This window comes from Ruditapes philippinarum, unplaced genomic scaffold, assembly GCF_026571515.1.
Source record: "Ruditapes philippinarum isolate M1 unplaced genomic scaffold, ASM2657151v2 ctg2265_1_1_1_1, whole genome shotgun sequence".
In the NCBI taxonomy this organism is placed as follows: domain Eukaryota; kingdom Metazoa; phylum Mollusca; class Bivalvia; order Venerida; family Veneridae; genus Ruditapes; species Ruditapes philippinarum.
Genome location: NW_026859606.1, coordinates 34,613 through 53,973, shown reverse-complemented (window position 1 = coordinate 53,973; position 19,361 = coordinate 34,613). Strand labels below are relative to the sequence as shown.

Here is a 19,361-nt window from a genome sequence, read left to right as displayed (position 1 = left end):
GTTCGAAAATAACCAGCGACACCGGCTACAAAAATTAAATAAGAATAGTAATATGATCTATACGAAAATATAAGGAAGCCTGGGAGTACCATTTATTAATTAAAACTTAGTAATTATTAAATAGAGGATATTTGTTTGTTTGTGTGTAAGATGAAATTTTATTTCATCGAGTGGGCTTTAAAAACAGTATACTCACGAGTGGCGTAGCCTCGAGTGAGAATACTGTTTTTAAAGTTCACGAGATGAAATAAAATTACATCTTACACAACAAACAAACAAATTTTCTTTTTATTTTATGCTAAAAAACAAGATTAAACGAAATTTCCATAATATTAACATAAATATTAAAATCTGTTTCCCCATTGAGAGCCCCATTTCGTGCAAATTTCTCATTAAAAACAAGAAGTCTTGAGCTGAAAAATAAGTCCGACAATCAACGTTAAATGACAGTGATATTATTTATTTTGTTTAAAAAATATGAATAATCGCTTGTTTTAATTATAAAAACAAACAATTCGTGTAGGTGAAAATTTCAACCATCCATCCATATTTCTGTTACTTACTGCGAATTTATATTAGACCTGGCTTTGTTAAATGTAAGCGGCAGCCATTTTTTAAAGTTGTGTATTTCACGGGAGGAAAATAATTGTGTTTGATTCAGAGGGATATCATTTGGATTTGTTAGTCATACACCTTTTTAAAAGAAAGAAAACATATTTGAGGATTGAAACAGACAAAAAATAAGTGTTGACAGATGTGAAAACATGAAAAAAACAGCTATGAAAATGGAAGATTTGGTACTTGCTCGGAACGCTGGGTGGTTTACTTGTTCTACGAGCTATAGCTGTCATTGCTTTTCAATTTTTCATAAAGCATACGGCAGTTATTACTCGTAGGATACTTAAATATGCCCAAATGTCATCAAGAGCAGTTTGCATGAGGAAGGAATGTATTTTTCAGACTGTAAAAATTAAACAAAAAAATTATAGACGAAATTTGGTGATTGGAATTTGAATGAATAGAAGTAAGTTTTCTTCTTTTTATTACTTTTGACGATTAAAGTATTTATCAATTTCAGCTTTGCGTTTTCTTTAAACAGCCGGACATTGTCAGAATTGTTAGCAAAAATAAAATTAAGGTACCACATGGGAAAAATCTTTAAAAAGTAGTTTCGTCATTGAAAAGTGTGAAATTATATTTTGATAATTTTCACTGTGAAATTATCAAATATAATTTTCACGGATAAATCAGTAATCCACTGAAAAGCATAAAATAAATTATAAAAATACGTTATAACATATTTATAAATATTTATTACTAAGCATTTAGAATTTAGGAACCTAAATGTGGGAAGAATATGGACATAATAGAAGCAGACAACATAAGTTATTATAAACAGATTAGCAGTATAAGTAAAGAGGACAAGATAAATGAATTTCTTTTGTATGGTGATACTCCTAATAGTTATTGAGCATCGGCTTTTATTATAATTTGAACAGGACAATGGAACTTGCAATTTTGTACTACTACGTCATGTAAAATGGTGCTGTGCGACCTCAGTTTGCAATTATTATAACGGCATGTAACCTGTAAAGATAAAATGTTGCTGCCCTTTATCCGGCATTTACTTGCAATTATGACAATACGTTTTTACCATACTTATGGACAGATTGAGTTTAATTTTAAGATTATAGCTTGTTACCATGGCAAACAAAAGAAAAATCTTTGAAACCACATGGTCTCAAGAAACCACAAGCCTAGATATTCTGTATTTAGCATCGTCTTATGGTCCTTTATAAAGATTGTCCAAATTGTGTCCCTAGGGTTTAATTGGCTCAACCCAGAGTTTTCTTATTCTAAGTATATACATGTATGGACTGTTTATGGAAAACTTCTTCTCCGAAGTAAAAAGGCAAAGAGCTTTGATATTTTGCATTAAGGTTGTGTATGAATTTTTTTCAAATTATGTGCCTGGGATCAAAATTGACCCCCACCCAATGGTTTCATATTTTATATAGACTTATTTAAGGAAAAGTTTCTCTGAAAAGTTTCTCTCTGAAACCAAAAGGGCTAGAGCTTTGATATTTGGTATGATCATCTTATGATCAATGAAAATTGTTTAAAATACACTACATGTTTATTTAGGTGAGCGTATCAGGGCCATTATGGTCCTCCTGTTCTAGTGATTTAGTGATTAAAATTTTGAATTTTATTTTGAAGTATTTCTAATTTATTTAAAAATCTTGCTTTGTTTCTGTTATAGCTAAGATAATGATCTAGTAAGGAACCTTTTGTCACATCTTTTTGTTATACAATGTAGAAACAAATCACCAACTTTAAAGCAGTGTGAAAAGTTAAGACCATGTTAATGGTGAAATCATTGTAATATTTATCAACATTTTATAATTTGTGAAAATACAGACTTTACAAAATAGTCCCAGAAAGTATTTGTGCGAAAAAGAGTTTATTTATGATCTTTATTTTCATGATTTCAGGCAGGGGCTGTGGGTACAAACACAGGTGCTAGTCCAGTCTTGGTGCCCATATAAAAAAAATGTTTTTAAAAAAAAAATGAAAAAAAAACATTTTTGAAAAAAAAAACATCAAAATAACTATTTTGGGTTGAGTTTAAGAAAAAAAAAATTTGAAATTTTTTTTTCCTATATACCATTACTACAAAAAGGTCACCTAGTCGCCGTAACGCTACGGAGCTTTACTAGGACACACTGTGGAACAACCACAATGTCGAGTTCTGTAACAATAAAAGCTATTTTGCTACTCTTTACACATTGTGCATTTAGAAAATTGTTAACATTCTTATTGTACCTTACATACAATCTTAAATAACTTACATTTAAACTCGGACACTCCAATTTGTTAAAATTTTGCAAAACAACAGTTATTGTCGGCCATTTTGTCGAAATCGAAAGTACAAAACTAAACCGTAATGTTTCGCTGTTCTGGTCCCCTACGACTACGTTCGCTGAACAATAGACAACAGTAACCAATAAATTGATGGTTACCGTTGTCTACTGTTCCTCGCACGTAGTCGTAGGAAACCAGGAGAGCGGACCAGTACGATGTATGTTTTGTACTTTCGTTTTTGACAAAATGGCCGACCATCAACGGAATTTTGCAAGATTTTAACAAATTGGAGTGTCCGAGTTAAAATGTAAGTTATTTAAGATTGTATGTAAGGTAGATGAAGAATGTAAACAATTTTCTAAATGCATGATGTGTAAAGAGTAGCAAAATAGCTTGTATTGTTACAGAACTCGACATTGTGGTTGTTCCACAGTGTGTCCTAGTAAAGCTCCGTAGCGTTACGGCGACTAGGTGACCTTTTCGTAGTAATGGTATATAGGAAAAAAAAAATTCAATTCAAATTTTTTTTTTCTTAAACTCAACCCAAAATAGTTATTTTGATGTTGTTTTTTTTTTTTTTTTCAAATTTTTTTTTTTTCAATTTTTTTTTAAAACTTCATTTTTTTTTATGGGCACAAAGACTGGACGAGCACCTGTGGGTACAAAGGAAATAGATTTTACCTATTCCAAACAGTAAATAACGAAAGCTCAAACGTCCATATAATTTTGGGGACCATTATGCTGATGAAAAAAATGTAAAGGATTAAACTTGGTTTGAATATATATGAAATAGTGTTATGCACTGCCCCTGATAAGAAACATTCCATTCTGAATAACACATTCAGACCACAAAAATTAGTGCTTTCACACTAGCACATAGTCAGTGGGAAGTTTTATGTTAAAGTAATTAAAATGATTGATAACTTTTAATCATAATAAAAATGGATTTTAAATAATGAATACTGAATACTGAATTATAAAAAGATAAATTATAAATAAATAATTATAAATAATAAATAATAGATAATAAGTTATAAATAAAGGTATTGCCAATATACATATTATTACGTATTATGTCCGAAACGTGTTGTATATTATATGCGTGTCACTTTTTCACGTGAAACATAGTAACTGTTGACCTTTCTTTCTTTTTTATATTGAACTTGTCTCTACAACTTCTGATTTCAGGGAAACACCACACCCGGGTTCATTAGCAGAAGTGGACATGGGATAGGTCGACGGTCAGAATTCAAAGTTTAGTTGGGATGGCAACATTACAGAAATAATGATACAGTCTTAGTTAAAATTTTAAGATATGAAGGAAAGCATAAAATAGCTGACAAATTTGAAGAAGAAGTCTACGAAGTTATTGACCAACCAATACCAAATGTCCCTGTATTGTGTCTGTTTTGTGTGGGGAGGAAGCAGAATCAGAATATATGAAGAATTCATTTTTGATTTTAAACCTAAGTGTTGAAGCTACTTCTGTTCTGTGTTAAAAGATACTGTTGTGTATGAAAAGAGAGATGCATCAGGTGTTATTTCCCATAATAAGTTATGCAATACTTTTTGCTGCAATTGTTTGTCCGTCCCGTCCCAAAATATTCAGTCGTGTTGCTCCAAATGTAATTTTGTTAGAGTCAAAAAAACAGGAATGTTGATCAGCATTTATAGTTGTGCATGTTGGGTTTCGTATTTGGGTTAATTCAAGACTTTTAGAGTTATTGCTCTTGATTTATAATTATATGTAATTGAAACATTCAATTGTCATAAGCGTTGGGGCATCTGTGTCCTTTGGACACGTTTCTCGTTGGAATTTTGTTTGTGTGTATCAGTATCTTAGATTTTAACATTTAGTAAGATTTCTTGAATCATTTTACCTGACTATTTGAGAAAATATGATAAACAAGATCAACAAGGAAAGGCCTGATTTGTTAGTTGAGGCATAACGGTTTTTTCTGCTCTTCATTAGCAACTCATTTGTAATACTTTTTACAACTTTATGAATAATACGTGTATAGGTAAATTAGCCAGGTTTCATAACTCTGACAAGCAATTTCATTCAATAATGCAAATTTTCTTCTTAAATTATTACCAAACTTAGAGTCGCCACTAAATTATTGTGACAGCTCCAGTTTTTGTATTTGTCATTCTTTTAGTTCTATTCTTATTACTACCCATATGGTGTTTACACAATTGACACTTAAGTATTGCAAGTCAGTCTGTCAGTTTTTTTTTGTCCCCTATAAACGGAATCCATTCTTAACTTAAAATTCTATTTCTATAGCTAGATAAAGTTTGATTCATGAAACAGTATCAGTGAAAACAAGCTAAAAAGCTGAACACTAAATTCGAATATTTTCAATGTGGCCATACCACGTGACTTTTCGGGAACGGTTTACGCAGATATTTTACCCGATTCAGGTAGGTTTTTATCAATTACTTAACTGTTACTTAATTGATTTTGATCAGATAAGGCACAGAGTACCCGTAATCATACAAGCGTGTTTTTTAAAACATTCGAGTATAGATTTGTTTCATAGTCGGGGCCGAGGGGAACGGTACACACTCATTTATCACAACAAGCCATTGCTAGTAAGTCGTCTGCTTGTTTCGTAGGAAAAGAGAATGCTAATTTCATATCGATATACTAAGTCCAATATATCTAGTGAATGCAGTGATGTTTAGCAAATTTTCATAAAGTTCAATGGTACGGAACAAACTTATTTTAAACGATACGGTACAGACATATTTTTTGTCATTTTGAATAAAATCTGAGAAAAATTATATAGAAATTTGCTTTTACTGATAACAATTTTTTTCTTAATATATTTTATTTATTTATACAAGAACACTTGGGTCTGATTTTTTTCTCACTGTTTTATAGATAAATATATGATTGTTTTTCATTTTCATTTACGGAACACAGTGCTTTTATATGGGATACGGAACACATATACTTTAAGGAGGGATACGAAGCACATTCTAACTAGTTAACCTGGAAAGTCGCCATATGACCATGACAGTTTTGGTAAGACGTGAAACCTAACAATCATTGACCTACATTACCTGAAAAGTTATTGATGTTTTAAAAGCTTCATGTCGTTAAACAATATTTCAATACCACGGTTATGTTTAATTCAAATTAAAGTTGCCGTTGTTGGAATCTTTAATGTTTTTTTCCAGTTTTACTAATGCCCCTTTGGGTATTAATAAATATACTAACGGGCACCCACAGTTTCAAGGGAGCAATACCAGCCTAGCACACACGTGGGAATAATTACGTAACTGTGAAATATATTAAAAATGAAGTAATAAATATGTATTTATAAGTTATAACTTTTAAAATGTAATACATGTATATTATCTATCATTAATCAGTAATAAATGATACTCCCACGCTTCCGTAGAAGAAAAGACAAAATTAAATAAAATAAAAAGAGAGAGAAAAACACAAATAAAACACAAAGAAGTATTAAGAAGATTGAATAAGGAAAAATATGAGAAAAACATAAAGAAGTGTGAAGCTATAGAATTTGGCGAACTGCCGAATGGCATCTTCATAAAGAAGATGGATTCTTTCAGATCAGTCAAAACGTTTAGACTTTTCAATATAAGTATGAACAGCTTCAAATATACATTAATTGTCTCCAACTGATAAAAAACACTTAGAATTGAATGTATCTACATTTACTAGGAGCCTGTTACTCATTTTCCTTTAAAATGATAATATATCTTTTATAAAAAAAATAATCATCTGTTTCCGATGAAATTTTCAAATAATAAAGATAAATTATTCCATTTTAGGATAAGAACACTTTTTTATGTTATGCATTTGTCGACAAATATCAGCCTCATTATTTTCAATTATAAAATAAATTTATATATATATTGCAAATTCATCTTATTTCTTTTTGCCATGTTTATAATAGAATCTCTTATTTCGTCAAGTTCTTTTTTTCATTTTCTGTGATGATTGATATAGTTATGTACCTGGCCTTATTATGTAAAGAAACCCCACGAAAAATACGAGCATTTTCAAATAACGGCTGATTGAATGCGCCTAACGTTTGGTATTTTTGAATGGCTTCGGATTTTTTTTAAACATGATTTAGTACATAGGTAATTATAGTTTTTTTGCTATTGATATCAATAAATGCTGCGTTAAAACAGATGTTTGCTATGAAAAACAAAAGAGCGTGAACGTTTTTTTTTTTTTTTTTTTTTTTTTTTTTTTAAGTTTATTTTAGTTATGTAATACTGATTATGCTGTAACCTTTGTTTGAATAATGAATCCATAATCGAAATAAATATAATCGACCTTTTCTAGTTCTTATTATACATATATTGTCCAACAACATTGATCTGGCACTTATGCATTTGAACCTATATTCGGTAAATTCCGTATATAATTGCCATTTCTCTTTAAACTCGTGCAAAACGTTTTGATTTTTGTGTGTGTATTCTATCTGTGAAGTATTTTTCATTTGTGTTATAAACTTGCTGCACTTTTTTATTAAAGATATTGAAATAGAAAAATAAATAAAAAAACTCTACTTTAGATGTATCTTAAAACCAGATGTAGTAAAATGATTCCAAATTAATTCTTGCAAGTAAATTCCAAAATAAATTATATATGCGTATCTTCATAACGTGGTGTTGGTTAGGTACGAGGCCCTCGTATCGAAACAGAGACCTTCAGATCATTAGTCCGGCATCTTTACCAATACACCACAACTCATTGACGTGTGACGTTAACAAATATATCGAATAGATATATTTGTTTATCAACTGACCTTTACAAAAATTAATGAATCCCAGGTCAAAGTAAGCAATACCGGGCTACGGAAAAAAATCCTACATTTGTATTTCAACGTTATTTGGGGGCTAACACTGGTCTTGGAAACAGGAGGTATGCGGTCTTTTTGTTTTTTGGACTTTATACTGTTTTTACATCCTTTTTGCATCCCTTTTTTTATGATTTTAAATTTATTTTATAATTGTTTTTGAACCCTTTTGTTAAAATTCGAATACAGCAAAATCATGAAAAGTGGCAAACTTAATGGTGTTTAAAAAAGAAAAAACCAAAAAATGAAATGGTTTCTTTTATTTGATGTGTTGCAGGGGTACGAGAAAAAAAAATTTTTTGTGGGCAAAGTTAAAACAATCCTAATCGAAAGTTGATTTTTATTTTAAATTTTTTAAATTTTTTGTCAGCTGTATACTTTAATGTTTTTACATAGTGCTCTACCAAATTTAAAATTGACACCGCGCTGTCCCATAATTTTCTCCAAAATATCGGTATATAGTTTTTTTATTATAGGATTTCATCAATGACTACCCTTTTCTTTATATGTTTTAAACAATTTCCCATTTATTTCCCTTTGCTTCTTTATTTTTCTTTTTCAGCACTTCATCTTGTGACATCACCCTTTTTCATCAAGGGCAGGTGGTTTTCCACGCTTTCGTCGTATGGCTCAAACCACTTTCATCATGTGACTATCCTCGTTTTCATTATACGGCTTTCTCCACTTTCATCGTGTGACTATCCTTGCTTTCATTATATGGCTTTCACCAATTTCATCAGGTGACTATCCTCGCTTTCATTTTATGGCTTTCTCCACTTTCGCTTTTTTGCACTTTTATCATGTGACTTTCCTCGCTTCCATTATATGGCTTTAACCAATTTCATCGTGTGACTATCCTGTAAAGAGTTTTCACAAATTTCACCGTGTGACTTTCCTCGCTTTCATTATATGACTTTCATTCACCACTGTGACCTCGTGACTATCCTCTTTTTCATTATATGGCTTTCACCACTTTCATCAAGTGACTATACCCGCTTTTAATATATGGCTTTCACCACTTTCATTGTGTGACTATCCTTGCTTTCATTGTATGGCTTTTGGCACTTTTATCATGTGACTATCCTCGCTTCTATAATATGGCTTTTACCAATTTCATCGTGTGACTACCCTCTTAACAGTTTTCACCAATTTCATTGTGTGACCATCCTCACTTTTATTATATGACTTTCAATTCTTTTATCATGTTACTATCATCTTTTTTATCATATCTATGTTATAATAATTTGGAAAAGAATTAATAATATATGAAGAAAAATAAAGAGATTCAAAGATTTAAGTAATAATTTACATGTTATATGCGATAAAGGACTGTTTGTGCAGTATTTATCACCAGACTGCTTTTGCGTGACTAACACAGTAAGGGCTATTTTGGCATTTTTTAAACCTCTTTTTTGGTAATAAATGTGGTTTGCAATGTTTAATGCTGTTTTAAAATACGCTTGGTAATTAAACATAAATAAAATAAGTGATCATAAAGTTTAATTTTTGCCCAAACATTTTATTTTATTTATTAAAATCTTTTCATTTTTTACCTGGGACCGAAAATAAATGATTTGATGTCCCAGATTGAAAGTACGAAACCATGAAATGAAATGACATATTTGAAAGACGTTATAATGCGAACCAAAACGCCATTACATTTCATATGATACTGTTAGGATTTCGTATGCAAGATCATTGCAAATGTAAAATAAAATTGCATTGCAACATTAGACATTCTTATCGTCTCATCTATAAATAATTATTGTTAATGCTAAAATTTTGAAATTCAGTTTTTAAATCAGGCTGTAATTTTTTTTTAAAAACCGAGTATAAATTATAACAATATTACCTTTTTAACGACGCAATAACTTTTTAAATTTAAAGGGGTTTTTTTTGAAACATGAAAATTTCTTTTTTTTGGGGGAATAAGTCTTAAAAAGGTTTTGGGAAAAAAGAAAAGGGAAAAATCGAAAAGTGCTTTGTATTTTTACATTTTTTTGTTTTTTAAAAAATAAATATTTGAATTTTCTTTTAAAGTAGCGATTATAAAAAACCGCAATTCAAACATAGATATCATAGATTAAAAGTTTAAGGATATAGTGCAGTTGGACTTAAACTCACAAACTGTACATAGGTACATAGGTTCTGTAAGTATTAAATGTGTTCATATTTTACAGCAACATTATTTTAAACACTTTTAAGACAAATGTATGTAGTTAAACACGTTATATTCTAATAATTAATCAGAGGATAAAATGCACGGGTTTACCATGTAACGTGACACAAACAAAACAGCAACATGTTCCTAAATAACTTTGCTTTATTTTGTTCGTTCCTCTATAAGAACTGAATAATGTTTTTTTGTATTTCCCTCTTTTTATAAAAGCACCTTCATTTATGGTATAGATAATACTTATTAATGAAATATTGATGAAATAAATTGCCTATTTTCATTTATTTTGTATTTGCACTGTAGAAGAAATACTTTTTACTGCAGTGAAACATAATTTCCGTATCTTGTAATTTGCTGGACTCCTTATACACAAAATTTAAGGGGAAACCTTTCAAACTGTAATGTCAAAAAAGAGAACAATTTATATAATAAACAGAAAGTTTTTCTCCATAAAAACAGCATTTACTTTTATCCTTTGGTGTGAAATGTATCATATTTCATTCGTGACAACCGAATCTTATAAATATTTATTTAATTTCATATCATCCGATGAAAATAAATCCTTTATTTATAGAAAAAAACACTTGAATATCCTCTACATACAAATTGTTAAGTTTTTAGCATAATACTATGTAAATACAAATAGAGGTCTTGTTATAATACAATAAGACGATTATTTGGGACATTGATTAGTTTTATTCCGTTAACATACTGATAAGTGAATCTCATTGATTATCGATGTGGTAAAAGACTCCGACCGTCTTTTCGTCCGTGTGTTCATCCGTTCCACATTTTTGTCTGAGGAGTAACTCAAGAGGTTTTTGCCCTTAGTGATTTGCCGTTCTTAATTTTTGTCCGCAGCATGTCTCAAAAAGTATTTGTGATTATAGGGTTATTGTCCTTTGATGTGTATTTAAATGATTGACTATCTGTCTCCCTTTCGGCGGCTGATTTTGTAGTATTCGACTTCTTCTTGTTTAGTTTCTTATTATTGTCTAATCTAAACGAAAACTAACATATAAAACACAGATAACAACAACAACATAAGAACACTGTATATATTATTGTTAAACGAATTTTATTAAACATGTTTGTGTGTGTTTTAACAAGGGGTCTAACACATGTTACCGATGTGTTTATGCACACATGACAGATTTACCTCTCTTATTTATATTATTGTCTAATTAATCATTTACAATTTTTTAAATATTATAAATATAAATGTAATCCTTAAAAGTGTAGCCTACTAAATTCTTGTTTCAAAACACTTTTAGATTTCTTGTTGCAATAAGGTGATAAGTTGAAAAAACTGCTGCCAAGATAAATAGCCAAGAATAAAAAGAAAACTATGCAGAGATTTTTGATATAAACAATAAGCACTTATTTAAAGTGTAATTATTGGATTAGTTGCTTGTTTTTTTTAATAAAAATTAACTGTGTCAGCTATATTTCAGTCTGTCCGTTTGCAGTGAACTTTCAAACACGGGCCTACGTTACGACCTTTGAATGGCTGTTGAAGTGTTTACTTCGTGTCATTGTATAACTTGCGCCATTTACCTTGAACAAAGAAGACATAAACCTGAAGAAATATAATGTAACTTCGTGTGTATGATTCAAAAATACCATATCTTTTACAGATCTTTATTTTATCAATATTCACTCTCTTAATATGATCCTTCCCCATAATTAACTACGCTTCGTCCTGTCTGGCGTTCCAATCTAAAGAGAAGTTGCGATACAGGATGTGATATTTTAGGAGAAACAATATCTAATAAATCTTTAAACAAAACTAAAGGTCTTTCTATCGTATTGCATGAAAATTTAAATACAAGACCTTGAAAATGTATCATTTATTATGTTCTTGTTCTCAATACAAAAGTAATTTTCAAGTGAAAGAATCCAATGAATAGCTATTTAGATTTTTATGTGACATAAAATGGAAATGGTCATCTGCAAATGTTTATCAGTTAACAAACAAGACGCCATTTTTGTAAGATAAAATGTGCAGTCCTCACTTTTATTATCGATGTCTATTTATAGATTGCAATTATGACGGAAGTTAAAGTTCCTGATGCAGGTGGCGCCACGGTGACTATGATGGATATTGGGGGAATTGCAGTGCCTAGTTTTTTTAAACAAGCGCATGAGATAAAAAAGATAGTTGACAACGTTCGTAATTTTACGTTTCGTGACGAAGACATCATGCTTTGTACATTTGGAAAAACTGGTTTGCTTTAACCCATCTTTTATTAAAAAAATAAACTGTAAATACTTTCTACAAATCATCGCATGAACAATGTACTGATTAAAATGTTCGATGTTCTAAAGCTGTTTTATTGTAAACTGGCTATAACTAACTCTAAACCGAGTGGTTTTAATCCTATATGTCATTTTAAAAAAGTGAGGCCCTGACATTCGGTTTTAACCAACAGTTTTTATCTTTTTTTATAAACAAATTAGAATGCTGTGTATTTTAAATGTTCATTTGCTAGGAAAAAATGTATGTTCTAATATATATTTATTAGTACTTCTTGAATTGTCAAAACCATGTACCTTTTCACATATATAAAAAGGTCGGGTTATAGACTTCGACGCGGGACATGAAATTATAAAATTTGAAGTTTTTTCATTTATGCACAAGGTTAGAGTGTTGGAAAAAGGTCAACATAGTCAGGGGTTGGAGATTTCATTTTGTTTAATGCACATATGAAGTTTAAAGGTCATTTTTTATCTTATGAGCAAGGTTAAAGTTTTTGGACGGACAGAAAAAACAGTTTACCCCCGAATCATTTTCACACAAACATCACTGTTTTTCACTGTCTTTATTTGTGCATTTTCAAATTGAAAAGCTGTTACATGTAGACTGAAACTATTTTTAGAAGGCCCCTCGTACTTAAAATTTATCGTACTTGAAAATTATAAGTTTAAAACAGTGCCAAGTATGACGCTTTTGGTTGCTTTTTTTATATACAGGCACAAACTGGGCTTATGAAATATTGATGATGATCCAGAATAGGTCGGCTTCTCGGATAGAATCGAATAAAGTGTTCACTATGCTTGAAGCTAATTTTGCTGAAGTGATTGATAAGCAACCTTCTCCCCGGATTATAAACAGTCATTTACCACCCAGGTAAATACAACTTGTACTTCATCAGAGGAATTTAATTTAATTTAGGAGAAGAAACAATTTGTCTTTAACTCAAAGATACGTTTAACAAGTAATGTTTAATTAATGTACATATAAATCTGTCTCCTTCAACGATGTCTAGACACGGGTTTTCAAAGAAATTTTATATAATGAATCGTCAACAATTACTGCTTTCCATGGATTGTGCAATTTTCTTTCCTTTTGTCCTGTTAATCTCACATCAGTAAACTTTTACCGATTGTTACCTTTCATGACGTTGAAATCGTGAGTTCGTGAAGACAAACCCGATTATTCAATAATTTGAAATGTCATCACGTAAAGGTCCTTCGTAATTAAACTGTCATATTGAGTACTTTAAATAAACATTGTATTTTAATGACTTTGAACCAATAAAAGCATTTGAAAACTTGGTGTCATGGCATTGCCATGATTATTATTATTGTTTAACTGCGTGTTTGCTATTATATTGATGCGACCTTATCATTATGCTTGCAGATTTCTTCCTCTGCCTGGAATGAAATCAAAGAAAATTAAAACAGTGTTGTGTTTACGAAACCCAAAGGACCAAGCTGTGTCATATTATTGCCATCTGAAGGGAATAAAACCGAACGATTATGACGGCAAGTGGGAGAATTGGTTACCAGAAGCTTTGAAGGGAAAATGTAAGTGATTTTTGTTTAAGACTATTTTGTTGTTTGTTTTTTGTTTTTTTTTTTTTTTTTTTTTTTGCTTTTTTTATAGGTTAGGCCTCTACGTCGCACCGATACCGTATAGGTCATATTGCCTCTTTCCGGCTTTATTGTTGGAGGATAACCTCAGATGCCCTTCCATGCATTATTTTAGGCAAGAACGGGTAGCTGAGTAGAATCACCGACGTTCCATATCATAGTTTGATAGATTCCTCACAGAAAAAAAATTAAAGTCCCTGTCGGAGTTCGAATCCGCAGCGGTGACGGACAAGTGGTTTGAAGTCAACGATCTTAACCTGTCGCAATATAGGACCGATTGTTCAGCTCGGGTGCCCGCTTGTGTCTGTTTAAGTAATGGACATTTGTTTATATATGCAAGTGTGTATGAATATCAACTTTCGGTCAGATTGTCATTACTGATCTAAAATGAAAAAGCCGGTTAAATTGTATATAACCATTTTCAGTTGAGTATGGGAAGTACAGTGAATATTTGTTAGAGTGGCAACATTTAGCAGACGATAATCCAGGATTCCCGCTTCATATCATGTACTACGAGGATCTTAAAAAGGTTTGTCTGTATAATGTGTTATTTATCCTCTATCACTCCGTACAATCAAATGGGTAGACAACCGTTCAACACGTCGACAGCCTTACTAGTATATACATGTCGGTATAAAAAACATAATAGACGGACGGTTAGTATTTATCTATTTTTAACATATACGATTTGTGTAGGAGTAAACCAATGGATTCATAGTCAACATCTAAAGGAGCATGCTAACAAATTTCTGGCCCTGTGCAAGCTTTACTTTATATGAATTTTGATTGAATATAACCACAATTCCCGTGAGATAAGGCATTTCCTGAACAAAGTCACAAAAACGTTTCTCATGATAATTAATCATTGTAAGGTACGATTCGTAATCGTCAATATTTTGTCATTAAAATATTCAAAACCATACCAGGAAAACAGTCCAACGAACAATTTTAGGTATTTTGTGCTATAGTAACTTGGAACGAGTAAATCTATTTAAAATTTATATCAACTCATTGTACTTTCTTATTGACCTCATGCTTATGAAATCCATCTACACTTCAATAATTTTTGAGTTGTCGTCCATATATAATTATTAATTTTACAGCCTATAAATTAATCCTACTGAATTGTAACACGATACATTTTTGGCGTTTCAAGCTATAACGAAACGATAAACCACGTGATAAAATCCCCCCTGACATCTCAATTATAGATATTATAAAATTCATGTAGATTAATAGGTCAATGATAGGTATGATATTCAAGTAGTTTATAATTATTATTTTTTGAAGGATGGAAGAGCTGAGTTGGACAAATTACTGGCGTTTCTTGGTGAACAATTAGATAACCAGCTGAAAAAGGACATCATAGAAATGTGTAAATTCGACAAAATGAAAGCAGATAAAGGCAAAACCTACGAGGGGTTAACAAAATCAGACTTCGAATTTTTCAGAAAAGGTAATCGTTTTTACTAAACACATTTTCTAGGATAACAGGATACTATGTGTTCCCGTTACTTATCTTTCTTTGGATTTATACACACTTTTTTACTGTATCTTATTTATTTACTATACAACGTTTTTAATTTTAAAAAAGTGCTGTCGTTTTCAGCATTTTATGAAATAAGTAAAACGTGAAAGTGTGCTGCCAGACAGAATTTACTAACATAATACTGAAAATCTAAAACATTACATCATTCAAGTCTAAGAAACAAAGATTCAAATTTCGGGAAAATGGCTCCCTGTCATCTGTACCATTTCGGCAAAAGGGTAGTTTTCTTAACGTGTGGATTTTCCGGAAAAAATAGTGACTCCTAAACCATTAAGTGTAATTTTAAGTGTAATCTCGTTGCTTAGCGTTTGTTATAATACAAACTTTACAGGTCATTTCATTTCCATCACAATTAGCAATCAAGAGTAACACAGTCTGAATAACAGAAACTGACTAATTAAACATACATTTTCGTAAACAACTGATCATATTTCTTATTTGATGTTCTAGTAAGTTTATGGCCGTGATGATAAATTTAAAGTTGTATTATCCATGTAACAATCTGTAATAATGTGATCTATAATGATAGATGGTGACATAATTTCTAACGGTATATTCTGTTATGATATAATGGTATGAACGATAATGATATGATCTGTTATGGTATAAGCTGTAATAGTATAATACTTAATGGTATTATTGTATGAACAATATTGATATAATCTGTAATGGTATAATGTGTAATGGTATTATAGTATAAACAATAATGATATAACCTATAATGGAATAATCTGTGATGGTATTATGGTATAAACAATAATCATGATAAAATCTGTAATGGAATAATCTGTGATGGTATTATGGTATAACCAATAATGATATTGTCTGTAATGGAATGAAATATAATAATATAATATATAATGGAATAATTTGTAAAAGTGTAATTTGTAATGGTATGTCCCTTATTGGAATAATCTTTAAAGGAATAATTTGTAGTCGTATAATCAACCTATACATTGTTTTGCATTGAATCAAATATGTTTTTGAAATTGAAAAAATATAATTTGTCAAAAGTGAAATACATGAACGGTTTGTATTTAATAACCAGGAATTATTCCTGTCTAAGTTATTAAGTATTCATTAATTTGCTTTTCGGTTGTACATGTTACAAGTAGAAAATTATACACCCGTCTGTATTGTTGTAGATTCGTCATAGACATACGTATTCTTTTTGTTCCAGTTAATGTCATGATTATTTAGTTCTCTCAGTGGCTTATTAGATTTTATTCTAACTATATCACTTTCTGAGATCGCCAAAATTTTGCGTACGCATGTACACGTATACTAAGCTTAGATGAAAAATCTTTTGTTAATATAATTATGACGACAAATTCAAATTTTATGTTGTTGTTGTTTAAAGTGTAGCTTACAAATACAGGATCATATGTCAAACCAATAAAACGTATGTTAGCTTTTTTGCTATTATTTCTTTGATATCGTTTCATTTTTTGTCACATTACAGAAGAGGCTTGTAGCATAAAATTGTACTCAGTTTATGTACATAATTAACTGCGCATATTTTATGTTGATTTTTTTTACCACAATCGGTTTCGTTTTCTATATAAGGCGTAGGAAAAGCTATGTCAGGAAAAATAATTCAAATTAAAGATGAAAAAAACCTATACATGTATGTCATACATTAACAATTACTATTGCTCTTAAGATATTAGCTGGTATTACAACTGAATATTCCCTTACAGGTGAAGTTGGTGACTGGAAGAATTGGTTCAGTGACGCTCAAAATAAACTGTTTGATGACACCTGGAAGAAGGAAACTAAAGACTTAACTTTATTCAAATTTAGATATGTTTAGATCTATACTCAATCATGTACTTCCTTCACCGGACATTTATTCCAACATTACCTTTGTCTGCTTGAATATGTTAGGAAGCTTTGCTGTTACTCTAGTATTAAACATATATGTTTGTGAACATTATCTTTTATTTTATTATTGCGATGTTTTTTTACATATTATCTCAACGGTAAATTAGCTATGTTTTCGAGTGTTAATTAATAGTTGTTTGTTTTTATCTCAGAGTACCGAACAAACGTTAATTTTTCATTTTATGATATTTTATTGTACTAAAAAATGAAGAATTGTGAAATATTGCTGAAAGATAATGCGTATTTTCTTTTTCCGTATTTTTACTGTAAAAAAAATATTATCACTACTGTAACAGTGAAACATATTTTTCGTATTTTCAAGTGTCTTTTCGGACTACTTTCTTCTAAATTCTGCCAAATACATAAAATTCAAAGGCAATTCTTCATATTCATAAGTTACAACAAGAAAAACAGTATATCATAAACAAAAAAATTCTTGTGTGTTTTATCAATACAAGATTTATTGTCATCGTATGGTATGAAAATTAACATAGAACAGAAACAGAACAGAACAAATATTTTATTATATTTAGACTTGATTATACGCTCCTCATCTTCACAGAAATATAACGGTATCACATAGACATTACAGTCAATGAATATTCTTAAAATAAATATACATGTATACACATAGAAGAACATAATTATTTATCAAGAGAGTGATATAATGGCTATTTATACAAAGTCCGATTACAATTACATTTTTATATATCAAACAAGAGGTTGGTTGTAACAATTGTTATCCTGGCTAGAGAAATTGCCCCTGTTATCATTTAAAGCTACTAAGTATTTCTAGAGCAAAAGCAAATATTGAGACAAAAGCAATTGCTATAGTACTTTCTTCATTTGATAAATGTAATTATAACAGACTCAAATAATTTATACAACGAGACTATGTTAACAAATTACTCCTTATTTCCAATGCACAATTCAGATAGCAAGCTAGATTGTTCAAAATTTGTACATTCTTTGATTTAAACAACTGAGTGAGTTTAAAAACACTAAGATTTAAAATTTTAATTGTCTATATATCGTGTTATATACTTCTATACTTTGTACATGTTAAAATAAAATGATAATCATCTTCAATGTCATTTGATCCACATACTTCGCAAACTCTCTTGCTTCTTTCTATTATATTCTGTCAGTATCTATCGGACTCAATACGTAGTTTTTGTGAAGAGCGTCTAAACTTCGTTAAAACTTATCTACACTGATCTAACAACACTCGGGTAATCCTCATACACGAAGTCTTGTTTCACATTCTTATAAACAAATAATTTTTGCCGTGTTGAGCTTTCTTTAGGGATTCTTATTTTCTCTATTTTATCGCCACATCAGCGTTGTTTGTGCCGTGTGGAGGCTGTAAAAAGTCGCCCCGTACATTCAATCATGGATGTTATATTTCCGATCCTTAAAGATCGTTCAGCACGACATTATTGTTGTGCTTGTGGTATTTTAGTTATTTCTGTTGGCCTTTTTTCTTGTTGGGTGGTTCCAGTATTCCTCACTTGAATACTGTTAAATCACCCTTAGGATATGTGGCCTGCTTTTTAAATTTGTCTTTTGACGTCTTATCTGTGATATGCAGGCTTCATAACCTCTGATCCTCTTACAAAATTCCATTTTATTTAGTTCCCCCTATTGTTTTCTAGTTAGGGCACACGCATTTTTTTACTTGGGGACCATATGCCGCTTTTCATGGCATGGCACTTACGTGTCACATTGAAGGTTCCATGATAAACCGCCATTTGAACACATCTGCGGATGTATCAAAATTAAAAAAAAAATACCAGTTCATGTTAAATGTTGAGCTCTGCTTAAGCCGGTGCTATGGGGCGTGGACGGTAACTTGCACTTGACAGTACCGTCCATGAACAGGCTCAATCAAACCGAGCCTGTAACATTTTCATTTTTGCCGTGTTGAGCTGTCTTTAGGGATTCTTTTTTTCTCTATTTTTGCAAAAAAGTATATATAAACCACTGGTTAAAACATGTAATGAAACAGTTAATATCAACAATAAGTGGTGATTCCCAAATATATCCGAAACCATTGGTAAATAATAGTTTAATAATTATAAGCCCAATTTACCTTTCCATTTTCCAGCATCAATTCATTTTTCTTTCTAATTACGACATTTTTCGTTTCAAAACTACAAACCAG

The 19,361-nt window shown here is 30.7% G+C and overlaps 1 protein-coding gene across 1 annotated transcript; it reads left to right on the top strand.

Moving 5' to 3' along the window:
• Nucleotides 1-9,745: 9,745 nt before the first annotated feature.
• On the top strand, nucleotides 9,746-17,127 carry LOC132757223 (sulfotransferase 1C4-like). The gene is made up of 7 exons (XM_060748437.1): nucleotides 9,746-9,862; nucleotides 11,929-12,115; nucleotides 12,862-13,018; nucleotides 13,532-13,698; nucleotides 14,190-14,293; nucleotides 15,055-15,220; nucleotides 17,014-17,127. Exons 2-7 carry the CDS (start codon nucleotides 11,938-11,940, stop codon nucleotides 17,124-17,126), a joined length of 885 nt encoding a protein of 294 aa, XP_060604420.1. The 5' UTR covers nucleotides 9,746-9,862; nucleotides 11,929-11,937; the 3' UTR covers nucleotide 17,127.
• Nucleotides 17,128-19,361: the final 2,234 nt, after the last annotated feature.

What these genes read in the sequence shown, in the direction of transcription:
- LOC132757223 (XM_060748437.1), top strand. Translation starts at nt 11,938, where the DNA reads ATGACGGAAGTTAAAGTTCCTGATGCAGGTGGCGCCACGGTGACTATG. An exon ending in ACTACGAGGATCTTAAAAAG is followed by an intron (nt 14,294 to 15,054) that starts GTTTGTCTGTAT and finishes TATTTTTTGAAG; the next exon opens with GATGGAAGAGCTGAGTTGGA. An exon ending in CTTCGAATTTTTCAGAAAAG is followed by an intron (nt 15,221 to 17,013) that starts GTAATCGTTTTT and finishes ATTCCCTTACAG; the next exon opens with GTGAAGTTGGTGACTGGAAG.